This window comes from Ustilago hordei (assembly GCF_900519145.1).
Source record: "Ustilago hordei strain Uho2 genome assembly, contig: UHO2_contig_08, whole genome shotgun sequence".
Classification (NCBI taxonomy): Eukaryota; Fungi; Basidiomycota; class Ustilaginomycetes; order Ustilaginales; family Ustilaginaceae; genus Ustilago; species Ustilago hordei.
The window spans coordinates 217,051-236,318 of record NW_024545262.1 but is presented as its reverse complement, the minus strand read 5'-3'; the positions used below and the strand labels follow the sequence as shown (position 1 = coordinate 236,318).

Here is a 19,268-nt window from a genome sequence, read left to right as displayed (position 1 = left end):
TGGGAAGGATCGGTTGGAAGGATCGGTTGGATGCTTAAGCAAGAGAAGATCGCGACGGTCATCCCACCAGCCAGCCGCAACCTCTAGCAAGCAATCGAAGGCGAGAGAGAGAGAGAGAGAGAGAGGAGGGTGGGTATGCAGGTGTTGCAATCGATCGTGGTGCGCAGCCAAAACATGGCATTCTTGCTTTACAGTAAGGGTCCAGAAAACGTCATACTGTCTGTGTTATAGTTACACCACCGCAGAGAGGTTCGGCTCGGAAGCGTTTGGCTTTCTCTCGATCGCAAGAGATCCATGGCAATGGACAACCCTATCCTTTCCTGGGTCCATGGCCCGGGTGTCTTGTCTCTCCTTGTGCTTCCTTGTGCTTGTGCTTGTCCTCCCTCCCTCTCTCCATCCTCCCACCATCCCCTTTCGATCTTGCTCGCTCATCCAACTACCGCCATCACTCCCAACAACAACATTTTCGAGCTACGTCTTGTTTCTTCGCCTTTATCTTGATCGACGCGCTCAACACCACCTCGATATCGAGACAAGGCCATTATCTCCCAGCACTTGTCCCACTATTTGGTTCATCGTCTTGCGGCTTTTCGGTCGCCGCCAGAACATAGTATTGATCGCCTTGGCATAGCAATCCATCACCCCAGCGCGCCCTCTTTATTGCCCTTTCGCGATGATGTCGACTTCAGAGTCAACCCCTCGGCGTAAGGGTTCTGCATCTCCTTCTCCACCACCTTCCGTCGCTTCTTCTTCCTCCTCCTCTTCCTCCTGCTTCCACACTGCCGCATCTAACAATCTCCACACAGAAGAAGCATCCGACTCCAGCGCAGGTAGTTCTTCCGAATGTCGTGATTCTCCCCCCCTCACCCGTAAACGCGCAAGCCGTACAACTAAGCGAGTCCTTTCTGAAGGAGACATCATCTCACTTGCACCCGCCAAACGCAATTGCAACGCCATAACTTGCGCCCTTGGCATACGCTCCACTGCCATTTCATCCTCGATCTCCGACTTGAACGGACAGGCATGCAACACACCCTCTTCTCCCATCGCTGCTTGGAGGAAAGCTAGACAACTGCGACAGCGCGGTAGACGAACGCCACTCGCCACGCCAACCGGCACCCAAACAGAGCAAAGGGTGGATATCCTACCAGAGCTTCGATTGCTTTCCGCAACGCGCACCGCACCCATTGGCTCGTTGTCCCTAACCAACCCGCAAGCAGATGCGTTTAGAGCCAAGTCGAGACAAGTGGATATGTACGATGAAAAAAGCATCGTTGGTGCTCCAGAGAGACAGCGTTTTTGGCCGATAGTCGATCAACAGTTGGACTACACTGCCGCTAGAATGCTCCAGTTTTCCTCTGGAAGCCCTTGTCAGCTTTGCCATGTTTGGTCTGGTTCCACTTTGGTTCGAGTTGGTTCGAGCGGTTGGGATGCTTCGTCCTTGATTGCTGAGCCTCTTGGCCGTCTTCATACCACCGCCACGGTGGGGGGAAGAGGACTCGCTTCGGCATATGCAAAGAGGAGGACAGAGACGGAAGCTCAAAGGACGGCAAGAGTGCCTTTGTCGGCTAGAGATACGTTGGGAGCAATGATCGATTTTACCCGTGGTCAAGCAGCTCAAAGCAGACAGTATCTTCAGTCATCCCGTTCGCAGCCATCCTCCCAACTCATCCAGCAGGTAGAATCGGCAAGGTAGAGAGAGGCTTTTGCTCCGATACGAGAAACGAAGCATCTCTTTTCCACCTTCTAGTCACTTTCCAAGTCAGTTTCAGTATCAGCAGACCTTGGCATTGCATAGCATATCCCATCATCATCATCATCTTCTTCTTCTTCTTCATCGTTGTTAGTTGTTTTCGTTATTGTTTGTATCATCATCGTCGTCATGTTTGGTTGGCTTTTGTAGTAGATCGCATCCTGTTCTCTTTTCGCATTTGCTTTTTGCATCGTTGGTCTTGTGTTTTCAAAGAGGTCCGATTGGTGTTGAACCCGACTCTTTCCCTCCTCCTCCTCATCATCATTCTCCGTGTCAAGGTCTTTTCCTATCCGAGCACAGTCGCACTTGGTTGCTGAGAGAAGCGATGAGGATGCAGAGCCTTAGTCAAGGTCTTGCTTTGCTCCTCGCAATCACGCCACACAGTCTAGTAGTTCTGCTGCACATTTGTGTTCTATTCCCGTATCTGTACAGACACGGACTTGTACGATCTTGCGTCCTTGTGCTTCCCTCCCAAAAGGCATGTTGGTCTGCCTTCCCACATATGGCAAGCTTGCACCCTCCAACCGGGCATCCGAACTGCAATCGACACCACATCCCGCATCCTTCTGAGGGATTTGCAAATGTAATCGTTTCTATCTCCAAATCTACGCACGATACATCTAAAGCGCGCATCTCACGACAAACGCCTGGACAAGCGGAATTCCTTTCTTGTGAACCTCGATCGCCACACTCCTGACGATGACGATCGCATGTGCGTTCAACATGTCTTGTAAGTGTACTAGATGCTTCTTCACCTGTCGTAGGACCGTCTTGTTGTTGGGATTTGATGCTATTCTGAACGGCGTTTCTGAGAGCGCTTCTTTTTCCTTCAATTGCGCTGGATGACCAGGGAAAAGTGTTGCGGTGTTTGGTTTCAGTTGATACTTGACCTCTTCTTCAAAAGGGTTGGGAGAGGGCTGCGAAGGAGGAGGAGGTGGGGTGGTCATTTGACTTGAGTACAGGCACAGACCGAGACCCACGGAATGTGCAAAGTCCTCATTCCGCTGAATGAAATCATCGACATCGCCGTGGGTCGAGACCCAGCCTGTTGTGCGTGCCTGTATCGTGGGAATGGGAACCGTTGCCAATGGGTCGTGCATATTTCCTACCACCATCACCAACCTTCCCACTGAATGAAATGCCGACTCAAACCACCGGACACCACCTCTTTCGCACCGAGCAAGCCCTAATCCGGTAGCGGCGAAACCGTCTCTGTGGAACCTTGGTGAAATAGGCTCCCCTCTTCTCTACTCGTGTCACCTATCTAAAAAGCATATAAACACCCCCTCCTCACCTCTACCGCTCTTCTTCTTTCACCAACTCTTCACATCTTCTACCAACCTCGACCTGGAGTCAAGTTTTTTTTACAATGTTTCCCAAATCTCTTGTTTTTGCTTTCGTAGCCTCTTGCCTCTTCCTCGCCAATGTTGGTGTTGAAGCTAGTACCTCCGGCAAGTTTCGTCGAGACAACGGCAAAGGCAAACAGGTTCTAGCGTCCACGATCCTCGTCAATTCAATCCTCTCCAACGAACCGGAAATAGCATTCGGTGGCTGCACGTTACCATTTGCTCATGTAGACGAATACTTTAAACCGGCTGTCGATACTAAAGCTCGCCCGATTCAAAAGTTTATCACCGAAGCCCAAAAGCACGCCCATTGCGTTCTGATTGGCCCTAACTATGTTGAATGTGTAGAGAACGTTAAAAAGGTGGTAAATAAACCCGGCGATGTACGTTGGTGGGAGCAGGCATTCTGCAAGCATTGTTCCGAAGCTGGTGGAGAGAACGCTGAGGAACACGGTTGTTCGGGTTCGAAGGGTGGAAAGGAGGGTGGAAAGGGGGTTGAGGATGGAAGCGAGGGTACTCCTGTCTAAGCGCAGTCCTGGTTGGTTTTGTGATTCGGTTTTGTCGTTGTTCGAATGCTCTCTTTATCTCCTCTCTTCCTCGCTTCATTTCCTGTTGATCGTGATTCCAATTTACATTGCCTTTTGTTCCCTCATCATACAAGACCATCATCGCATGGTGTTGCGAAGGATTGTGCCTCCGATTGTGTCTGGAAGGGAGTCGATCTGGTGTCAACACGCATCGAACTTCTCGGACTGCTGCAATTCACAGAAACAATGTTCTCTCGAATTCGATTTCGAACAAGGTTGCTGGACTGACATTCAGACTCGTACGATACAGGACCGTTCGAATGAGCGCTTATTAGGCATTGGTATCGATCGCTTGACTTGGACAGCGAAGGGCAGTGTTGGTGTGGGAAAAGGTTTCGAGGACCCTATGTTTGAAAGAAACGTGAGCGTTTTTTGAAAGAAGGGGCACCTGAATCAATGCCATCCATCGCCATCGCCGTGGGTCGAGACACAGCTTGTTGTGAGTGCCTGTATCGTAGGAAGGACCTTTGTTAGAAACTGAAGTCGTTTCTGTCCCGATACTGGTGATCGGGGAGAGTCTAAGTACGATGTCGCTACTTTGTTACGGCAGAAACATATACTAAATTGACTAAGAAGTGAAACACTGAGAGCTTAGTGCTCTCAGTGTGCTATATATACATCTGTGTCGCACTTATCAGAGGTGGGATTACTCCTATCTAATGTCCTACCATGACAACCAACGGGACTGTGTTGTACCCAATCTCATCCCAGATCGGTCCCCCTGAATCTCTGATCAGATCTGTTTGTCCCGATTCCTACACCATCGGCTTGCGTCACCTTCCAATGTCATGTTTGATCGTTACCTTTGTCAACCTTTACCAATGGGTCGTGCATGCTGAAAGTAACGATCCAGTGATGATGCTAACAAGTGACGCTAGGGCGACGAGATCGGAGATCGGAGACAATCGAGTTTGTTGAGGATCGGGTACAACCAAGTCTTGCTCGTTGTCAGGCTAGATCATTAAGTAGGAGCAGTCCCACATTTGGCTTGTGCTGCACACATGTATATTTATCTCACAGAGAGCACTAGGCTCTCGCTACATTCTTGTAGGTCAATTTAGTATATGGTTCTGCTGTAACAAAAGTAGTAACATTGTACTTAGACCATCCCTGATCACCAGTATCAGGACCTCATACAACCTCAATTTCTTCAGGTTATGAGCCCAAACCAAAGCCCTACCTCATCCTTGAACTCACCCTCAATGATGCCTGATGTAAACTACTCCCTCTATGATGACTTCATTAGTCTGATGGAAGACCTCCTCCCACAACTACCAAAAATGCTTCAAAATCAGTTCAATCATATGATAGCCAGTGAAGTTTATGGCACACCCAACACTCCAAAGGAGGGGAGTCTTCTAGAATTCACTGTCACCAGTGACAACAAACAAGTCATCTCACCTCTCTCCATCATGATTGAGTGTGTCAGTGAACTGTATTATGGAATGCATGACCTAGGCCTGTTCCTGAGCTGAATTGAACTAGGAAGAGCAATGTGAACCAGAGTAAATAACTTCCTCGCCAACAAAGAATGGAATGCTGGTCACATTCTTGCCTTCAAAATCGAGGGCCCATTTGAGCAACAACATCATACTAAGGTGGAGACACCCAGCCCAATTAGAGTCGACATCAACAAGATGGATATGCTGTCCTGAGCTGACACTCTGTCTCTGATGTGAGCAGCACCACTCGCCGCCATTTGATTGGTCATCACACTACTCCAGGACCCACTCCTGAACTTAGTGCTATCACAAACCACCACCTCAAGACCCTCTCAAGCTTGAATGAAAGGATGTGGTGGGATGAACACAACCTTCTCGACCTGAGAGTGGTCTCTGTGCATGCATGGCAATGTAATATCTTTGCAATGCTATCCATCGTCCCTTTTGCACGAAACATTCTCGACCGAAAATCAACAACATTTGAGGATGCTGATTCAATACTCAGCTCAATCCTCATGCAGAGCTTCTCTAATAAGCTACATATCGAATACTTCACTGAGCACAGAGACAAACTGATACCTATCACCATAGATCTCTTCGATTGGGCAGTGAATAAATGTAAAGTACATTCTACAGTCAAAGAGTTTGAGCTGTCTGTGGTGACCCTTGACCTATACTGGGACCAAGTAGGGAGCCACACATATGACTTTTTGTCAAGTGGGAAGCTCACATATCAGAGCTGCATGAGTATTTACAGGACCCCTGGAAACTGGATTACTGCTACAGGATCCTTAAACGAGCACTCCCTTCAGATCAAAATGCCTTATTCAACTCTGTGTTTATCCTACATGAGAAGATTCATGGCAGGGAGCAAACTGCTGAAAGTGTATCAGACATCCTACGTCAGTGTTATGAACTTGCTGCTGAAGTCACTCCCACAGGATGTCACCATGCAACAGAGGAGTCTGAACTCACTGCACTGTGGGCCGCCACCCTCATCAACTGTTGGGCATGTGGCGAACTAGGTCATGCAGCCAACCACTGTCCCAACGATGTAGCCCACATGTGATGGAAAGAAAGCAGGAGTAAAGTACCACCCAAAAGCCATGCCAAAACATGTGTAGTACTACTGCTTGCAGATTCTCGGGAAAAATAGGACACAGCACTGGTCTTGCCCTTCTTTACAGAGGTCGAGCCAGCACCAATTGATTTACCACCTCAGCTTGTGCCATTTGTGTTTGACTCTGGCACTTCCTGTGTCATGGTCAATCACACTCACTATGGGAAAGGTTGGCAAGAAATGAAACATAAAGTTAGTATTACTACTGCTGACAGTGGGCAACTCTCGGCATCTAAGATGGGAGGTACAGTTAGTCTACTAAGTTTTAGTCCCAAGATGTGGCAATGGGAGCGAATGACATACCAGGACTGCCTACTGGTTCCCAATCTGGTGACAAACCTTATTGGGACCAAATCTGTCACATGTGCCAAAGGGAAAGTGAGCTTTGAGGATGAACTTGTCACAGTCCAAGACAAGCATGGCCATGCCATTCAAGTGTCAATGACTGGAGATGGTTACCCCACTGTTGCCATGCTCATATGGAATGATACCATGCCTGAGCCAGCCATCTCCTTAGCTTTTGCCATGACAAGAATGGCAACCAGCACAGAGCACTCCCTTGGGGCCAGCAGCAAAGCCAGCATCTGGCACTGAAGACTGGGGCATGCAGGTCATGATGCAATCTTATGGATGAGAGCAGCTACAAACCTCCATGACATACCCTCAACCCTGGCGATCCACCCTGATGCTCTGTGTGATGTTTGCACATGAAGCAAGGTGATTGCATGGACTACTGCTCACCCTCGGCAGATCGATAAGCCACTCAAACTGGTGTCAATGGACATCATGGGTCCACTACACAGTGCCACCCAATATTCATTTGTCCTCATCATTCATGATGCCCATTCTAGTATGATTTGGGTGCGAGGGCTAGCACACAAAGGGGCCGCATATCAGGAAGCAGCCTGGTGGCTAGCTGAAATTCATGCCACCAAGAATCAAAGACCATCTGAGGTCCAGGTGGACCAGGGTGAACTTTGGTCTGCCACCTTCCATGAGCTGTGCTCTTCAATGGGCATGAAGATCTCTGCTTCACCCACCCAACAACATACCAACAATGCATTTGCTGAACAGGCAATTCAGACAATTCAGAAGATCACCCAAAGTCTCATCTATGACTTGGGTATACATGAATGATGGTGGCCACATGCCATGCTACAAGCAGCATACATCCACAATCAACTCATGGGTACAACATGAGGAGGCATTACACCCCTTGAACTCTTCTTTGGTCATTGCCCTGACTTATGCCACATCTGCTGGTTTGGCTGCATGGCTTATGTCATACTCCAAGGAAGCACATGCTCAACATGGTTGTGAAATCATCTGGTGGTTAGTAAACACCTTTGGCCATGTGCTCTTCGGGGCACATATCTGGGTTTCTCAGATGAACCATGTGGGGTCAAAGGCCACAAAGTCTGGCTTCCAGAGCTCAACTGCATGGTTGTTGCCAAAGACATTAGATTCTTGGAACTCGAACAGCCGGGTGCAGATCCTCAACCTCTCCACAGACGGGTCCTTGCAGGCAATCATGAGCTGTTATGTTCCTACACCTGGTTCCCCCAAGACAAAGTGATGGATGAAACAGAAACAGGTGTTATGACTCACTCATCGCAACCAATGTATTCTCATCAGCATACCATCAATTCCAATTCAAGTTCTTCAAATGTCTCAAGTTACAGCTGTGAATGGGACCGAATGATGGGGGACATTGAAGAGGCTGGTGAGATCGTTATAGACATAGATGCAATTGCTACAGAACTCAGAGTGGAACTCGACATGGTGCAACCCAAAAGGGGGAATATGATACTAAGCTTGCCACATGACGAGAATCACGAGAACATTGTCATGGGCCTGGATGCTCAAGAAGCAGGAGGGTCATGGGTTCATATGGAAGGAGCACAGGTATCGAAGATCTAGTCGAGATCAGTAGAGAGCATGGTCGTAGTGCAGTCTCCATGGAGACCATGGACTCCTATGGACTCACATACAAAGGAGGGCCAAGCACAGCCACGAGGAGGACCAAGCTCAAGGAGCAGGCACAGCCACGAAGAGGACCAAGCTCAAGGAGCATGCAGATGGTTACCACTCAGGGGCTCGAGAGACAAGAGCCGAAGGAGTCGACACCAGGTCATGAGGAGGAGGAGCAGTGTCAAAGGAGTCGACACCAGGTCATGAGGAGGAGGAGCAGTGTCGAAGGAGTTGACACAGCTCAAGAGGCACAGGGGTGCCAAGCAGGAGAGGCCCCTGAGCAGTACTCGATGAAGAAGGTACTCTCTGGAGAGAGAGAGCAGGAGCAGCATCGCTGGCGATGCTGAGTAGAGGTATATAACCATGCTTTCTCATCATCATAGGTCAAGTGGATCCTCATCCACTCTACTCACCATAACTAGTTATCACTTCAGCATAAGTATATATTAGTTTCAGTCAGCATAGCAGCAATCCATCAAAGGTTGCTCCTCATCGTAGTGTGTGTGTTGTATCACCACTACCTGACATCCGAAGGCGCCCATAGCAGGTTAGCGGTCCAGATCAAGATAGAACCGAAGGCAGTAGTCCACTGCGGTCTGGGGATCACTTCAAGCATCAAGTCGACACACTGGACACTCGTGTTGATGCCACCAACCTTATCACCAACACCATCAACCTCATTATCATCGACATCACCAATCTCATCACCAATACCATCAACCTCATCATCATCAACACTCACACCAGACCTTGGTGTCATCATAACATTGATATGGATCGTGCCGAGCTACCCCTGAATGGAGTGTCCACAGAGGTCAGCCGAAACCTACAATAGTATATACAACGAACACCACCTGCTGTCACTGCACAACTTGATAGTCACCGATACCGAGACAATAGCTGTCGCACAGTTTGATAGTCACTGAGTATCTCGACAGACCGACCTGGGTTTCAGGCACGAGACCCCTGACATTAGAGTGGATCGTTCAAGCAGCTCCTCACGATCACCATGACGGACCCAGACCTCAACAATAAGCTCGATAGACTACTCACTCTATTGGAAGCACAGCTAGAGCTTACCAGACAGGGTCATCGAGAGGAACGATTACAACGAGCTCAACTGAGCAGGGAGGAGACAATGGACCTCTCTCACTCAGAAGACCAAGCAGGAGGAGGAGATGAGTCTATGATAGGAGACCCACATACTCCTACTCCGGCTCCATGACCAAGACGATCAGTCTCATTCAACCTGGATGAGCAGGAGGACATCAACTATGAGAAGTATGCTTCACCTACTGGGCCAAGATATGTCAAGACTAAGCTGGACCCCTACAGCAGGACTAGGACGGACCCTTACCCCCTGGACCACAAGGAGGATACCAGCATCATGGCAGAGCTTAACCGGTCAAAGCCCATCGCCACCCCCTTTCCAAAGTTCAATCCCCGAGACATGGAGATCTTCATTCTAGAAGCCGAAGCATGGTTTAAGTTCAACCAGGTGTATGAGCAGTCTAGGATGATCAATCACATGGGTGCTCAACTGGAAGGGACAGCAAGAGAGTGGTGGACCTCCAAGCTCCGTATTGATAGAGCTAGAGAAGGAAGGTTGTTCAATGATTGGCACTACTTCACAGAGCGACTGTCAGAACAGTTCAACCCACGCAATGCTAGGATGGAGGCATACAACAAGCTGTTGGCTCTCAGACTCACAAGTGATGCTCCTGGTGCTGCCACATGTCATGTAGAGCGGTTCAGAGACTTGGAGGGACAGGTCAACCTAGATGACAACGAGCTAGTAATTGATCTCTTCAGAGGAAGTCTCACTTGCAGCATACAGGAGAAGTTCGAGAGGAATCCACCTGGGAAGAGATGGGAGTGGTACCGAGAGGTTGAGGAGATCGATCGACAGAGGATGCTACTACAGCAGTCCTCGGCTAGACACTCACTCCCAAATGCCACATCACCTCCACTAAGAACTGGGTCTCGGCCAAATCAAAGTTCGATCCCCATCCGACAACCCACTCAACCTTATCCAGCTCGATCACCATCACAAGCAACTACACAAGCAACTATACAAAACCTAAACCGACCCCTTCCTCATCATCCCACTCAACCCTCGAAGCAAGGAAGCCCTGCTCCATCAGGTATCAACACCTGTCATGTATGCAAGGGTATCGGCCATTGGGCCAGAGACTGCCCCAGCAGGAGGGTAGACCCTCTTAGCTCTCGACCCATGGGACCAAAGGTTATGGTCACCACAGCAGACCCCTTTGAGGAGGCCACCGACTCAGGAGATGGCCACACAGGCAGTACTGAGACGGGTGACCCCGAGGCCATGGACCTCAGCTCATACCAGCAACCCATGGACCTCGACCATGAGGAGGAGGAGCATGATGATGATGACGATGAGGGAAACGTCAGTGGGGTGATGCACTGATGGCATGCATTGCTCTACAAACCTCCTCGCCATCACTCTGTATATATCAAGATTGTCAAGTATGTTTCTCTACCAGTGGAGGCAAAGCAGTACTGGAGCTCTCTGGAATGGTTCAAGACCATCCTGCTTGGATACTAGCTGATACCGGTGCTGGTTTGTCCATAGTCTCAGATTCTTTCATTAGTAAGTACCAAATACCCACAAAACCCATAAAAACAAGATCGATCCATGGTGTCACCAGGCACCAACTCTCCATCAATAGTTCTGCGAGCATGCAGGTATCTATTGGTACACACAATCTGGGTGTGGTCGAAGCTTCAGTGGCCGACACTGTGGACTATGACCTCATCCTGGGGTTCACTGAGCTACGGAGGCTCAAACCCACCATACAATGGGATATGGGCCAGCTGGAGTTCAAGACTCAGGAGCAGGACCGACCCCCAAGGAGACCCCCTGAGGCAGCAAGAGCAGGGGACCTAACCATGAGGAGACCAACCCTTCATGGTAACGAGTTTGTCTCAGCAGAGCGCATACTACGAGCAGCTCTGGAAGATGGACCCATAGGGTTCATGCTGTTGGAGGAGCCACCATCATCACTCCCAGCCTTTGGTTTTGTACCTACAGGCGCAGACAAAGGAGTCGAGATGGAGGTGGAAGTAGACAAGGTGGTGACGGCTGCAGACATACCAAAGCCATACCAACACCTGCAAGATGTGTTTGATGAGGTGGAAGCAGACAAGCTGCCCCATCATACCGGGCATGATCTCCACCTCGAGTTGATAGAAGGAGGGAAGCCACCTCAAGGGCCCCTATACCTTAAGGGACCCAAGGAGATGTCCGAGTTGAGGAGATACTTGGATGAGAACCTCGAGAAGGGGTTCATAAGACCATCGAAGAGCCCGGCACGATCACCAGTGCTCTTCGTACCAAAGAAGGATGGAGGTCTCAGACTCTGTGTGGACTACAGAGGTCTCAACGAGATCACTGTCAAGAACAGGGCACCATTGCCCCTCATCGAGGAGCAGCTGTTCTTACTCAGGAAGGCAAGGATCTATACCAAGCTAGACCTTAGAGCAGCATACAACCTCATCCGGATTGCTAAAGGAGATGAATGGAAGACAGCTTTTGGCACTCAGTTGGGACTCTATGAGTACCTAGTGATGCCCTTTGGCCTAGCCAATGCTCTGGCTCACTTCCAGTCATTCATCAATGACATCTTCTGAGACATCATTGGGATATATGTGGTAGTATACCTAGATGACTTCCTGATCTTCAGTGACACTGAGGAGGTACATGTGAAGCATGTCACCAAGGTCCTCACTCACTTGAGGAGCAACAGGCTCTTTGCCAAGCTGTCGAAGTGTGAGTTCCACACCAAGATAGTCGAGTTCCTGGGATACATCATCAAGCCAATGGGTATAGAGATGGACCCAGAAAAGGTGCGCACTGTCAAAGAGTGGCCAATGCTGGAGTCAATCCATGACATCCAGAGGTTCCTGGGTTTTGCCAACTTCTATCGAAGGTTCATAGCCCACTTTGCTTGCATAGCCAAGCCATTGACATCACTGGTAAAGCCTATAGAACGGTTCAAGAAGTTCGAGCTACCAGAGGAGGCCCAACAGGCCTTCCACAAGCTCATCCAGGCCTTCACATCAGCAGGAGTGCTTCAGCACTTCGACTACCACCTTCCAACAAGGATGGAGACTGATGCAAGTGACTTTGCTATAGCAGGAGTACTCAAGCAGGAGCATGAAGGACAATGGCATCCAGTGGCCTTCTACTCTAGGAAGATGTCTTCTGCTGAGAAGAACTATGAAATCCATGACAAGGAGCTCCTAGCTGTGGTCGTCTGCCTTACTCAGTGGCGACACATGCTAGCTGGACTACTGAGCCAACTGGTCATCCTCACCAACCATGAAGCCCTCAAGTACTTCAAGTCACAGAGACACATCACAGGTCGTCAGGCTTGATGGGCAATACTACTAGCAGACTTCGACTTCATATTGCAGTATTGACCAGGAGACAAAGGTGGTGAACCCGATGCTCTCACCAGAAGGACAGACATGCAACCAGCTGGTGAAGAGCAGGATCACAATGTGAGGCAACTACTGCCTCCTCGAGTGTTCAAGGAGACAGCATACCATGACTTGATCCTAGTGGCCCCCATGATCTCAATGGAGTCCATAGCATCAAAAGGTCTCAGAGACCTGGTCAAGATCTTCCAGCCCTTAGACCAAGAGCTACAGGAGATACATAGGAAGAAGCCCTTTGAGGTCAAGGATGACCTATGGTACAGTGGAGGAAGGTTGGTTATCCCCAAAGTGATCATGCCAGGGAGGACCAACAACCGACACTCAAGGAGTGCCAAAGAGGTAGATGGACAGTCTCTCTCTGTAGAGCACCTGCGATTCATGGTGATGACTCAATGCCATGATGGCATCACTGCTGGACACGTGGGAAGAGATGCTACCATCAAGGCAGCTCAACGACATTACTGGTGGCCAAACATGACAGCTTGGATTGCAGACTATGTAGAAAGTTGTCCTGTATGTGCTAGGTACAAAGCTCCTCGTCACCATCCATATGGTTTGCTACAGCCACTAGCAACACCAGACAGGCCCTGGGGCTCCAAATCCCTCGACTTCATTGAAGGACTACCACCATTGAAGAAGTATGACTCCAAGACCTATGACTCTATCTTAGTCATTGTCAACAGGTTAACCAAGTTTGCCATACTAGCTCCAACCCATAACACAGTCACGGCCAAACAGACTGCAGTGTTGCTATATGGACACATGGTTAGACTCTTCGGATACCCAGATCACATGGTCTCGGACCAAGGCAGGCAGTTCATATCAGGAGCATGGAAGGCATTCGCAGAACAAATGGGTGTGAAGCACTCACTTAGCATGGCTTACCATCCTCAAACCAATGGTCAGACAGAGAGGGTCAATCAGGTCATAGAGCAATACCTAAGGATGTACTGCAACTATGAGCAGGATGACTGGGCCAACCTGCTGGACACTGCAGCCTTTGTATACAACAACACGGTCCACAACAGCATTGGTGTCTCACCATTCTTTGCATGCTATGGATGGAACCCCAAAGCTCATCCTGACATCCCTCAACAACTAGGAGTCAATGATCCAGGTTGCTTTGAGTACCTCATGGATGGAAAGGAGTGTTGCAAGTACCTCCAGGAGCAGATCAGAGAGGCACAACAAAGATCAGTAGACCAGTATAACAGGAAGCACAAAGACATCGAGTTTAAGGTGGGTGATATGGTCTATATCAACTGTCGAAACTGGAAGACTAGGAGACCCACACCCAAGTTAGATACCTGGTTTGCAGGACCCTACCCAGTTCAGGAATGGGTAGGACGCCGAGCTTATTGAATCACATTGCCAGCAAACCTTAGGGTGCATGATGTGTTCCATGTCTCCATGCTCGAGCCAGCAAGAACAAGTTCTCTTCCTCAACATGCTGAACAGCCCACCATACCATCACTTCCAGATGAGGACCTTGACTTCGAAGTCGAAGCACTCATTGACAAGCGTTCACACAATGGGACTACAGAGTACAAAGTGTTGTGGAGAGGGTACTCAGAAGAAGCTGCTTCATGGGAACCAGTGGAGAATCTCAACTGCCCCGACCTCATCCAGGAGTATGAGGTGTCGGAGGGGGGACGAGCGAGTAGACAAAGTAGAGAGAGGAGGAGAGCACAGGAGGAGTAGAGAGAGGAGGAGGAGGAGGAAGAATGACGATTGAGAGAAGGAGGAAGAGGGATGTTGGCAATGATGTCGAGGAGGAGGAGGAGGAGGAGGAGTCAGCATGAACCAGACCAGAGCATGCCTCGACGGAGCTCGGCTCTTAAGAGGGGGGTAGTGTCATGGGCCTGGATGCTCAAGAAGCAGGAGGGTCACTGGTTCATATGGAAGGAGCACAGGTATCGAAGATCTAGTTGATACCAGTAGAGAGCATGGTCATAGTGCAGTCTCCATGGAGACCATGGACTCCTATGGACTCACATGCAAAGGAGGACACGAGCCACATGCGAGGAGGACCAAGCTCAAGGAGCAGGCACAGCCACGAAGAGGACCAAGCTCAGATGGTTACCACTCAGGGGCTCGAGAGACAAGAGTCAAAGGAACTGTCACCAGTCAAAGGAAGAGGAGCAGTGTCGAAGGAGTCGACACCAGGTCATGAGGAGGAGGAGCAGTGTCGAAGGAGTCGACACCAGGTCATGAGGAGGAGGAGCAGTGTCGAAGGAGTTGACACCACTCAAGAGGCACAGGGGTGCCAAGCAGGAGAGGCCCCTGAGCAGTACTCGATGAAGAAGGTACTCTCTGGAGAGAGAGCAGGAGCAGCATTGCTGGCAATGCTGTGAAGAGGTATATAACCATGCTTTCTCATCATCATAGGTCAAGTGGATCCTCATCCACTCTACTCACCATAACTAGTTATCACTTCAGCATAAGTATATATTAGTTTCAGTCAGCATAGCAGCAATCTATCAAGGTTGCTCCTCATCATAGTGTGTGTGTTGTATCACCACTACCTGACATCTGAAGGTGCCCATAGCAGGTTAGCGGTCTGGATCAAGATAGAACTGAAGGCAGTAGTCCACTGCGGTCTGGGGATCACTTCAAGCATCAAGTCAACACACTGGACACTTGTATTGATGCCACCAACCTTATCACCAACACCATCAACCTCATCAACACCAACCTTATCACCAACGTCATCAACCTCATCATCATCAACACTCACACCAGACCTTGGTGTCATCATAACCGAAGTATTGATATTGATCATGCTGAGCTACCCCTGAACGGAGTGTCCACAGAGGTCAGCCGAAACCTATGATAGTATATACAATGAACACCACCTGTTGTCACTGTGCAACTTGATAGTCACTGATACCGAGACAATAGCTGTCGCACAGTTCGATAGTCACCGAGTATCTCGACAGACCGACCTGGGTTTCAGGCGCGAGACCCCTGACAAACATCACCTGCATGGAACCACCGGACCTGTCAATTGACCTTGAATACATGGCTTTTGCTACAATGTGCTCACTCACACCAAACCCTGCTACCCACATACCTGTAGTCAGCAGTCACCATCTGGACTGCATGGCATTTGCAGCTGCAATAATGGATGGTACTGTGTTGATTGCTAGCAGCCAACACCTTCGGAGTGCTGACAGTATCCTGTTGGAACCATTATCTCTCAATGAAGCTAAAGCACACAATGACTGGCCGAAATGGCAAGAGGCAATGGTGAGCGAGATGGACAGCATGCATAAAATGAATGTCTTCGACCTGGTGGACATACCAGCAAATGGCAGACTCATTGGCATTTGCTGGGTATACAAACTCAAGCTTGACGCCCAATGCCATGCCACACAATACAAAGCGTGTCTGGTTGCACAGGGATATGCTCAGTGTCATGGGCCTGGATGCTCAAGAAGCAGGAGGGTCACTGGTTCGTATGGAAGGAGCACAGGTATCGAAGACCTAGTCGATACCAGTAGAGAGCATGGTCGTAGTGCAGTCTCCATGGAGACCATGGACTCCTATGGATTCACATGCAAAGGAGAACCGAGCCACATGCGAGGAGGACCAGGCACAGCCACGAAGAGGACCAAGCTCAAGGAGCATGCAGATGGTTACCACTCAGGGGCTCGAGAGACAGGAAGTCGACACAGGTCAAGAGGAGGAGGAGCAGTGTCGAAGGAGTCGACACAGGTCATGAGGAGGAGGAGCAGTGTCGAAGGAGTCGACACAGGTCATGAGGAGAAGGAGCAGTGTCGAAGGAGTCGACACAGGTCATGAGGAGGAGGAGCAGTGTCGAAGGAGTCGACACAGGTCATGAGGAGGAGGAGCAGTGTCGAAGGAGTCGACACCACTCAAGAGGAACAGGGGTGCCAAGCAGGAGAGGCCCCTGAGCAGTACTCGATGAAGAAGGTACTCTCTGGAGAGAGAGCAGGAGCAGCATCGCTGGCGATGCTGTGAAGAGGTATATAACCATGCTTTCTCATCATCATAGGTCGAGTGGATCCCCATCCACTCTACTCACCATAACTAGTTATCACTTCAGCATAAGTATACATTAGTTTCAGTCAGCATAGCAGCAATCTATCAAGGTTGCTCCTCATCGTAGTGTGTGTGTTGTATCACCACTACCTGACGTCCGAAGGCGCCCCATAGCAGGTTAGCGGTCCGGATATCGATAGAACCGAAGGCAGTAGTCCACTGCGGTCCGGGGATCACTTCAAGCATCAAGTCAACACACTGGACACTCGTGTTGACGCCACCAACCTTATCACCAACACCATCAACCTCATTATCATCGACATCACCAATCTCATCACCAACACCATCAACCTCATCATCATCAACACTCACACCAGACCTTGGTGTCATCATAACATTGATATTGATCGTGCCGAGCTACCCCTGAACGGAGTGTCCACAGAGGTCAGCCGAAACCTACGATAGTATATACAACAAACGCCACCTGCTGTCACTGCACAACTTGATAGTCACCGAGTATCTCGAGACAATAGCTGTCGCACAGTTTGATAGTCACCGAGTATCTCGACAGACCGACCTGGGTTTCAGGCGCGAGACCCCTGACACTCAGCACCAGGGATTAGACTACAACCAGACCTTCAGTCTGGTCATTCATTTACAAACAGTATGAATCTTACTCACCATTGCCCGCCGATACGGAATGCATGCCATTCAACTCAACATCAGTATGGCATTCCTGAATGGTAAGATTGATAAGGATGTGTATGTACAGATCCCACTGATGTTCGAAATGGAAGTGACCAAGAACAAATGCTATAGGTTGAAGAAAGCTCTCTATGGGCTCAAGCAGGCTGGCAGATTGTGGCATGCAGCACTCGATGAACAACTCCAAGCATTTGGTTTCAAGTGTTGCAGGGCCAAACCTTGTGTATACACATGTGGATCAGATGATGTGATGATACTACTTGCAGTCTATGTTGATGACCTCCTAGTTATTGGGGCAACAGAATCACATGTCAAATCTGTACAACAACAGCTCACAAGTGTCTTCAATATCACAGACCAAGGAAATGTGTCACATATCATTGGCCTGAATGTGGATTATGATAGAAAGGCTTGTACACTATTGATAAATCAGAGTGGATACATTGAAGGAATACTAATGAAGTTTGGGATGGACAAAGCCTGGGCAGCATTGACACCAGCCACTGAAGCCATTAATACTCTTGGACCATGGGAAGGCAATCCAGCTAGTGCTGAAGAAATTCATCACTATGCATCACTTGTAGGGTCATTATTATGGATTGCCCAAGGCAGCTGACCTGATATTGCATTTGCTGTTGGCCACTGTGCCTGATTCATTGCAAACCCCTCTGGTGAACACCTCACTGCCACCAAATGCATATTATGATACCTCAAGGGAACGATAGGAATCAGCCTTTCTGTAGGAACACACACTGGTGGGTGAACACACACTGGTGGGTGAACACTCACTGGGTGGGCAGATAGCGATTGGGCAGGATCGTGCAGTTGCAGGAGGTCGACATCAGGATACACCTTCATGATTGAGGGACTAGTGTGTAGTTGGTCATCATGCCTCCAACCAATGGTGGCAAATAGCTCAGTGGAAGCTGAATATGTAGCCCTAGCAGGAGCTGCTAGAGAGCTACTATGGACATCGATGTTCCTACACAAGCTGCAACAACAAACACTGCTGATGACCGGAATATGCATGAGTGCTGGAACTATGACCATCTACTCACAAGAGGGTGAGCTAGCCTTCAATCGAAATGTTCCAATCCTGTACAGTGATTCATCAGGAGCACGCACCATCGCAAGCGACCCACAACACTTCAAGAGGACAAAGCACATCGATATCACTCACTTCTTCTTGTGGGATGAAGTGGCTAGTCAGCAACTCACGATTGCCCCAGTCCAGAGTTGCGAGAATATTGCCAACATATTGACAAAGCCACTCACAGTGCCAACACTGGTGCACATATGGGAGCTGTTCAGTCTGATAGTGTCAAAGAAGCATACTGGATCGAGAGGGGGTGCTGAAAGTAATGATCCAGTGATGACGCTAACAAGTGACACTAGGGCAATGAGATCAGAGATCGGGGACAATCGAGTTTGTTGAGGATTGGGTACAACCAAGTCTCGCTCGTTGTCAGGCTAGATCATTAAGTAGGAGCAGTCCCACATTTGGCTTGTGCCACACACATGTATATATATCTCACAGAGAGCACTAGGCTCTTGCTACATTCTTGTAGGTCAATTTAGTATATGTTTCTGCTGTAACAAAAGTAGTGACATTGTACTTAGACCATCCCTGATCACCAGTATCGGGACCTCATACGACCTCAATTTCTTCAGTGCATACTTCCCACCACCAACTTCACTCACCCTTCCCACTAAATGAAACGCCAACTCAAACCCACCAGACGCCACTCCTTTCGCACCGAGCAAGCCCTAATCCGGTAGCGACGAAACTGTCTCCGTGGAACCTTGGTGAAATAGGCTCCCCTCTTCTCTACTCGTGTCACCTATCTAAAAAGCATATAAACACCCCCT

At 49.2% G+C, this 19,268-nt stretch overlaps 3 protein-coding genes across 3 annotated transcripts; 2 read left to right on the top strand and 1 right to left on the bottom strand.

Annotated features, from left to right (window-relative positions):
* Positions 1-676: 676 nt before the first annotated feature.
* UHO2_04199 (uncharacterized protein) lies at positions 677-1,696 on the top strand (the record flags this gene model as incomplete). Its single annotated transcript, XM_041555872.1, has 1 exon — positions 677-1,696. The coding sequence occupies one exon, from the start codon at positions 677-679 to the stop codon at positions 1,694-1,696; it is 1,020 nt and encodes a 339-aa protein (XP_041411806.1).
* A 677-nt stretch (positions 1,697-2,373) lies between these two features.
* On the bottom strand, positions 2,374-2,853 carry UHO2_04198 (uncharacterized protein; the record flags this gene model as incomplete). The annotated part of the gene is made up of 1 exon (XM_041555871.1): positions 2,374-2,853. One exon carries the CDS (start codon positions 2,851-2,853, stop codon positions 2,374-2,376), a length of 480 nt encoding a protein of 159 aa, XP_041411805.1.
* Positions 2,854-9,228: 6,375 nt separating this feature from the next.
* UHO2_04197 (uncharacterized protein) lies at positions 9,229-14,390 on the top strand (the record flags this gene model as incomplete). The annotated part of the gene is made up of 6 exons (XM_041555870.1): positions 9,229-9,307; positions 9,458-10,145; positions 10,733-11,854; positions 11,933-12,615; positions 12,676-14,030; positions 14,109-14,390. The coding sequence occupies 6 exons, from the start codon at positions 9,229-9,231 to the stop codon at positions 14,388-14,390; spliced, it is 4,209 nt and encodes a 1,402-aa protein (XP_041411804.1).
* Positions 14,391-19,268: the final 4,878 nt, after the last annotated feature.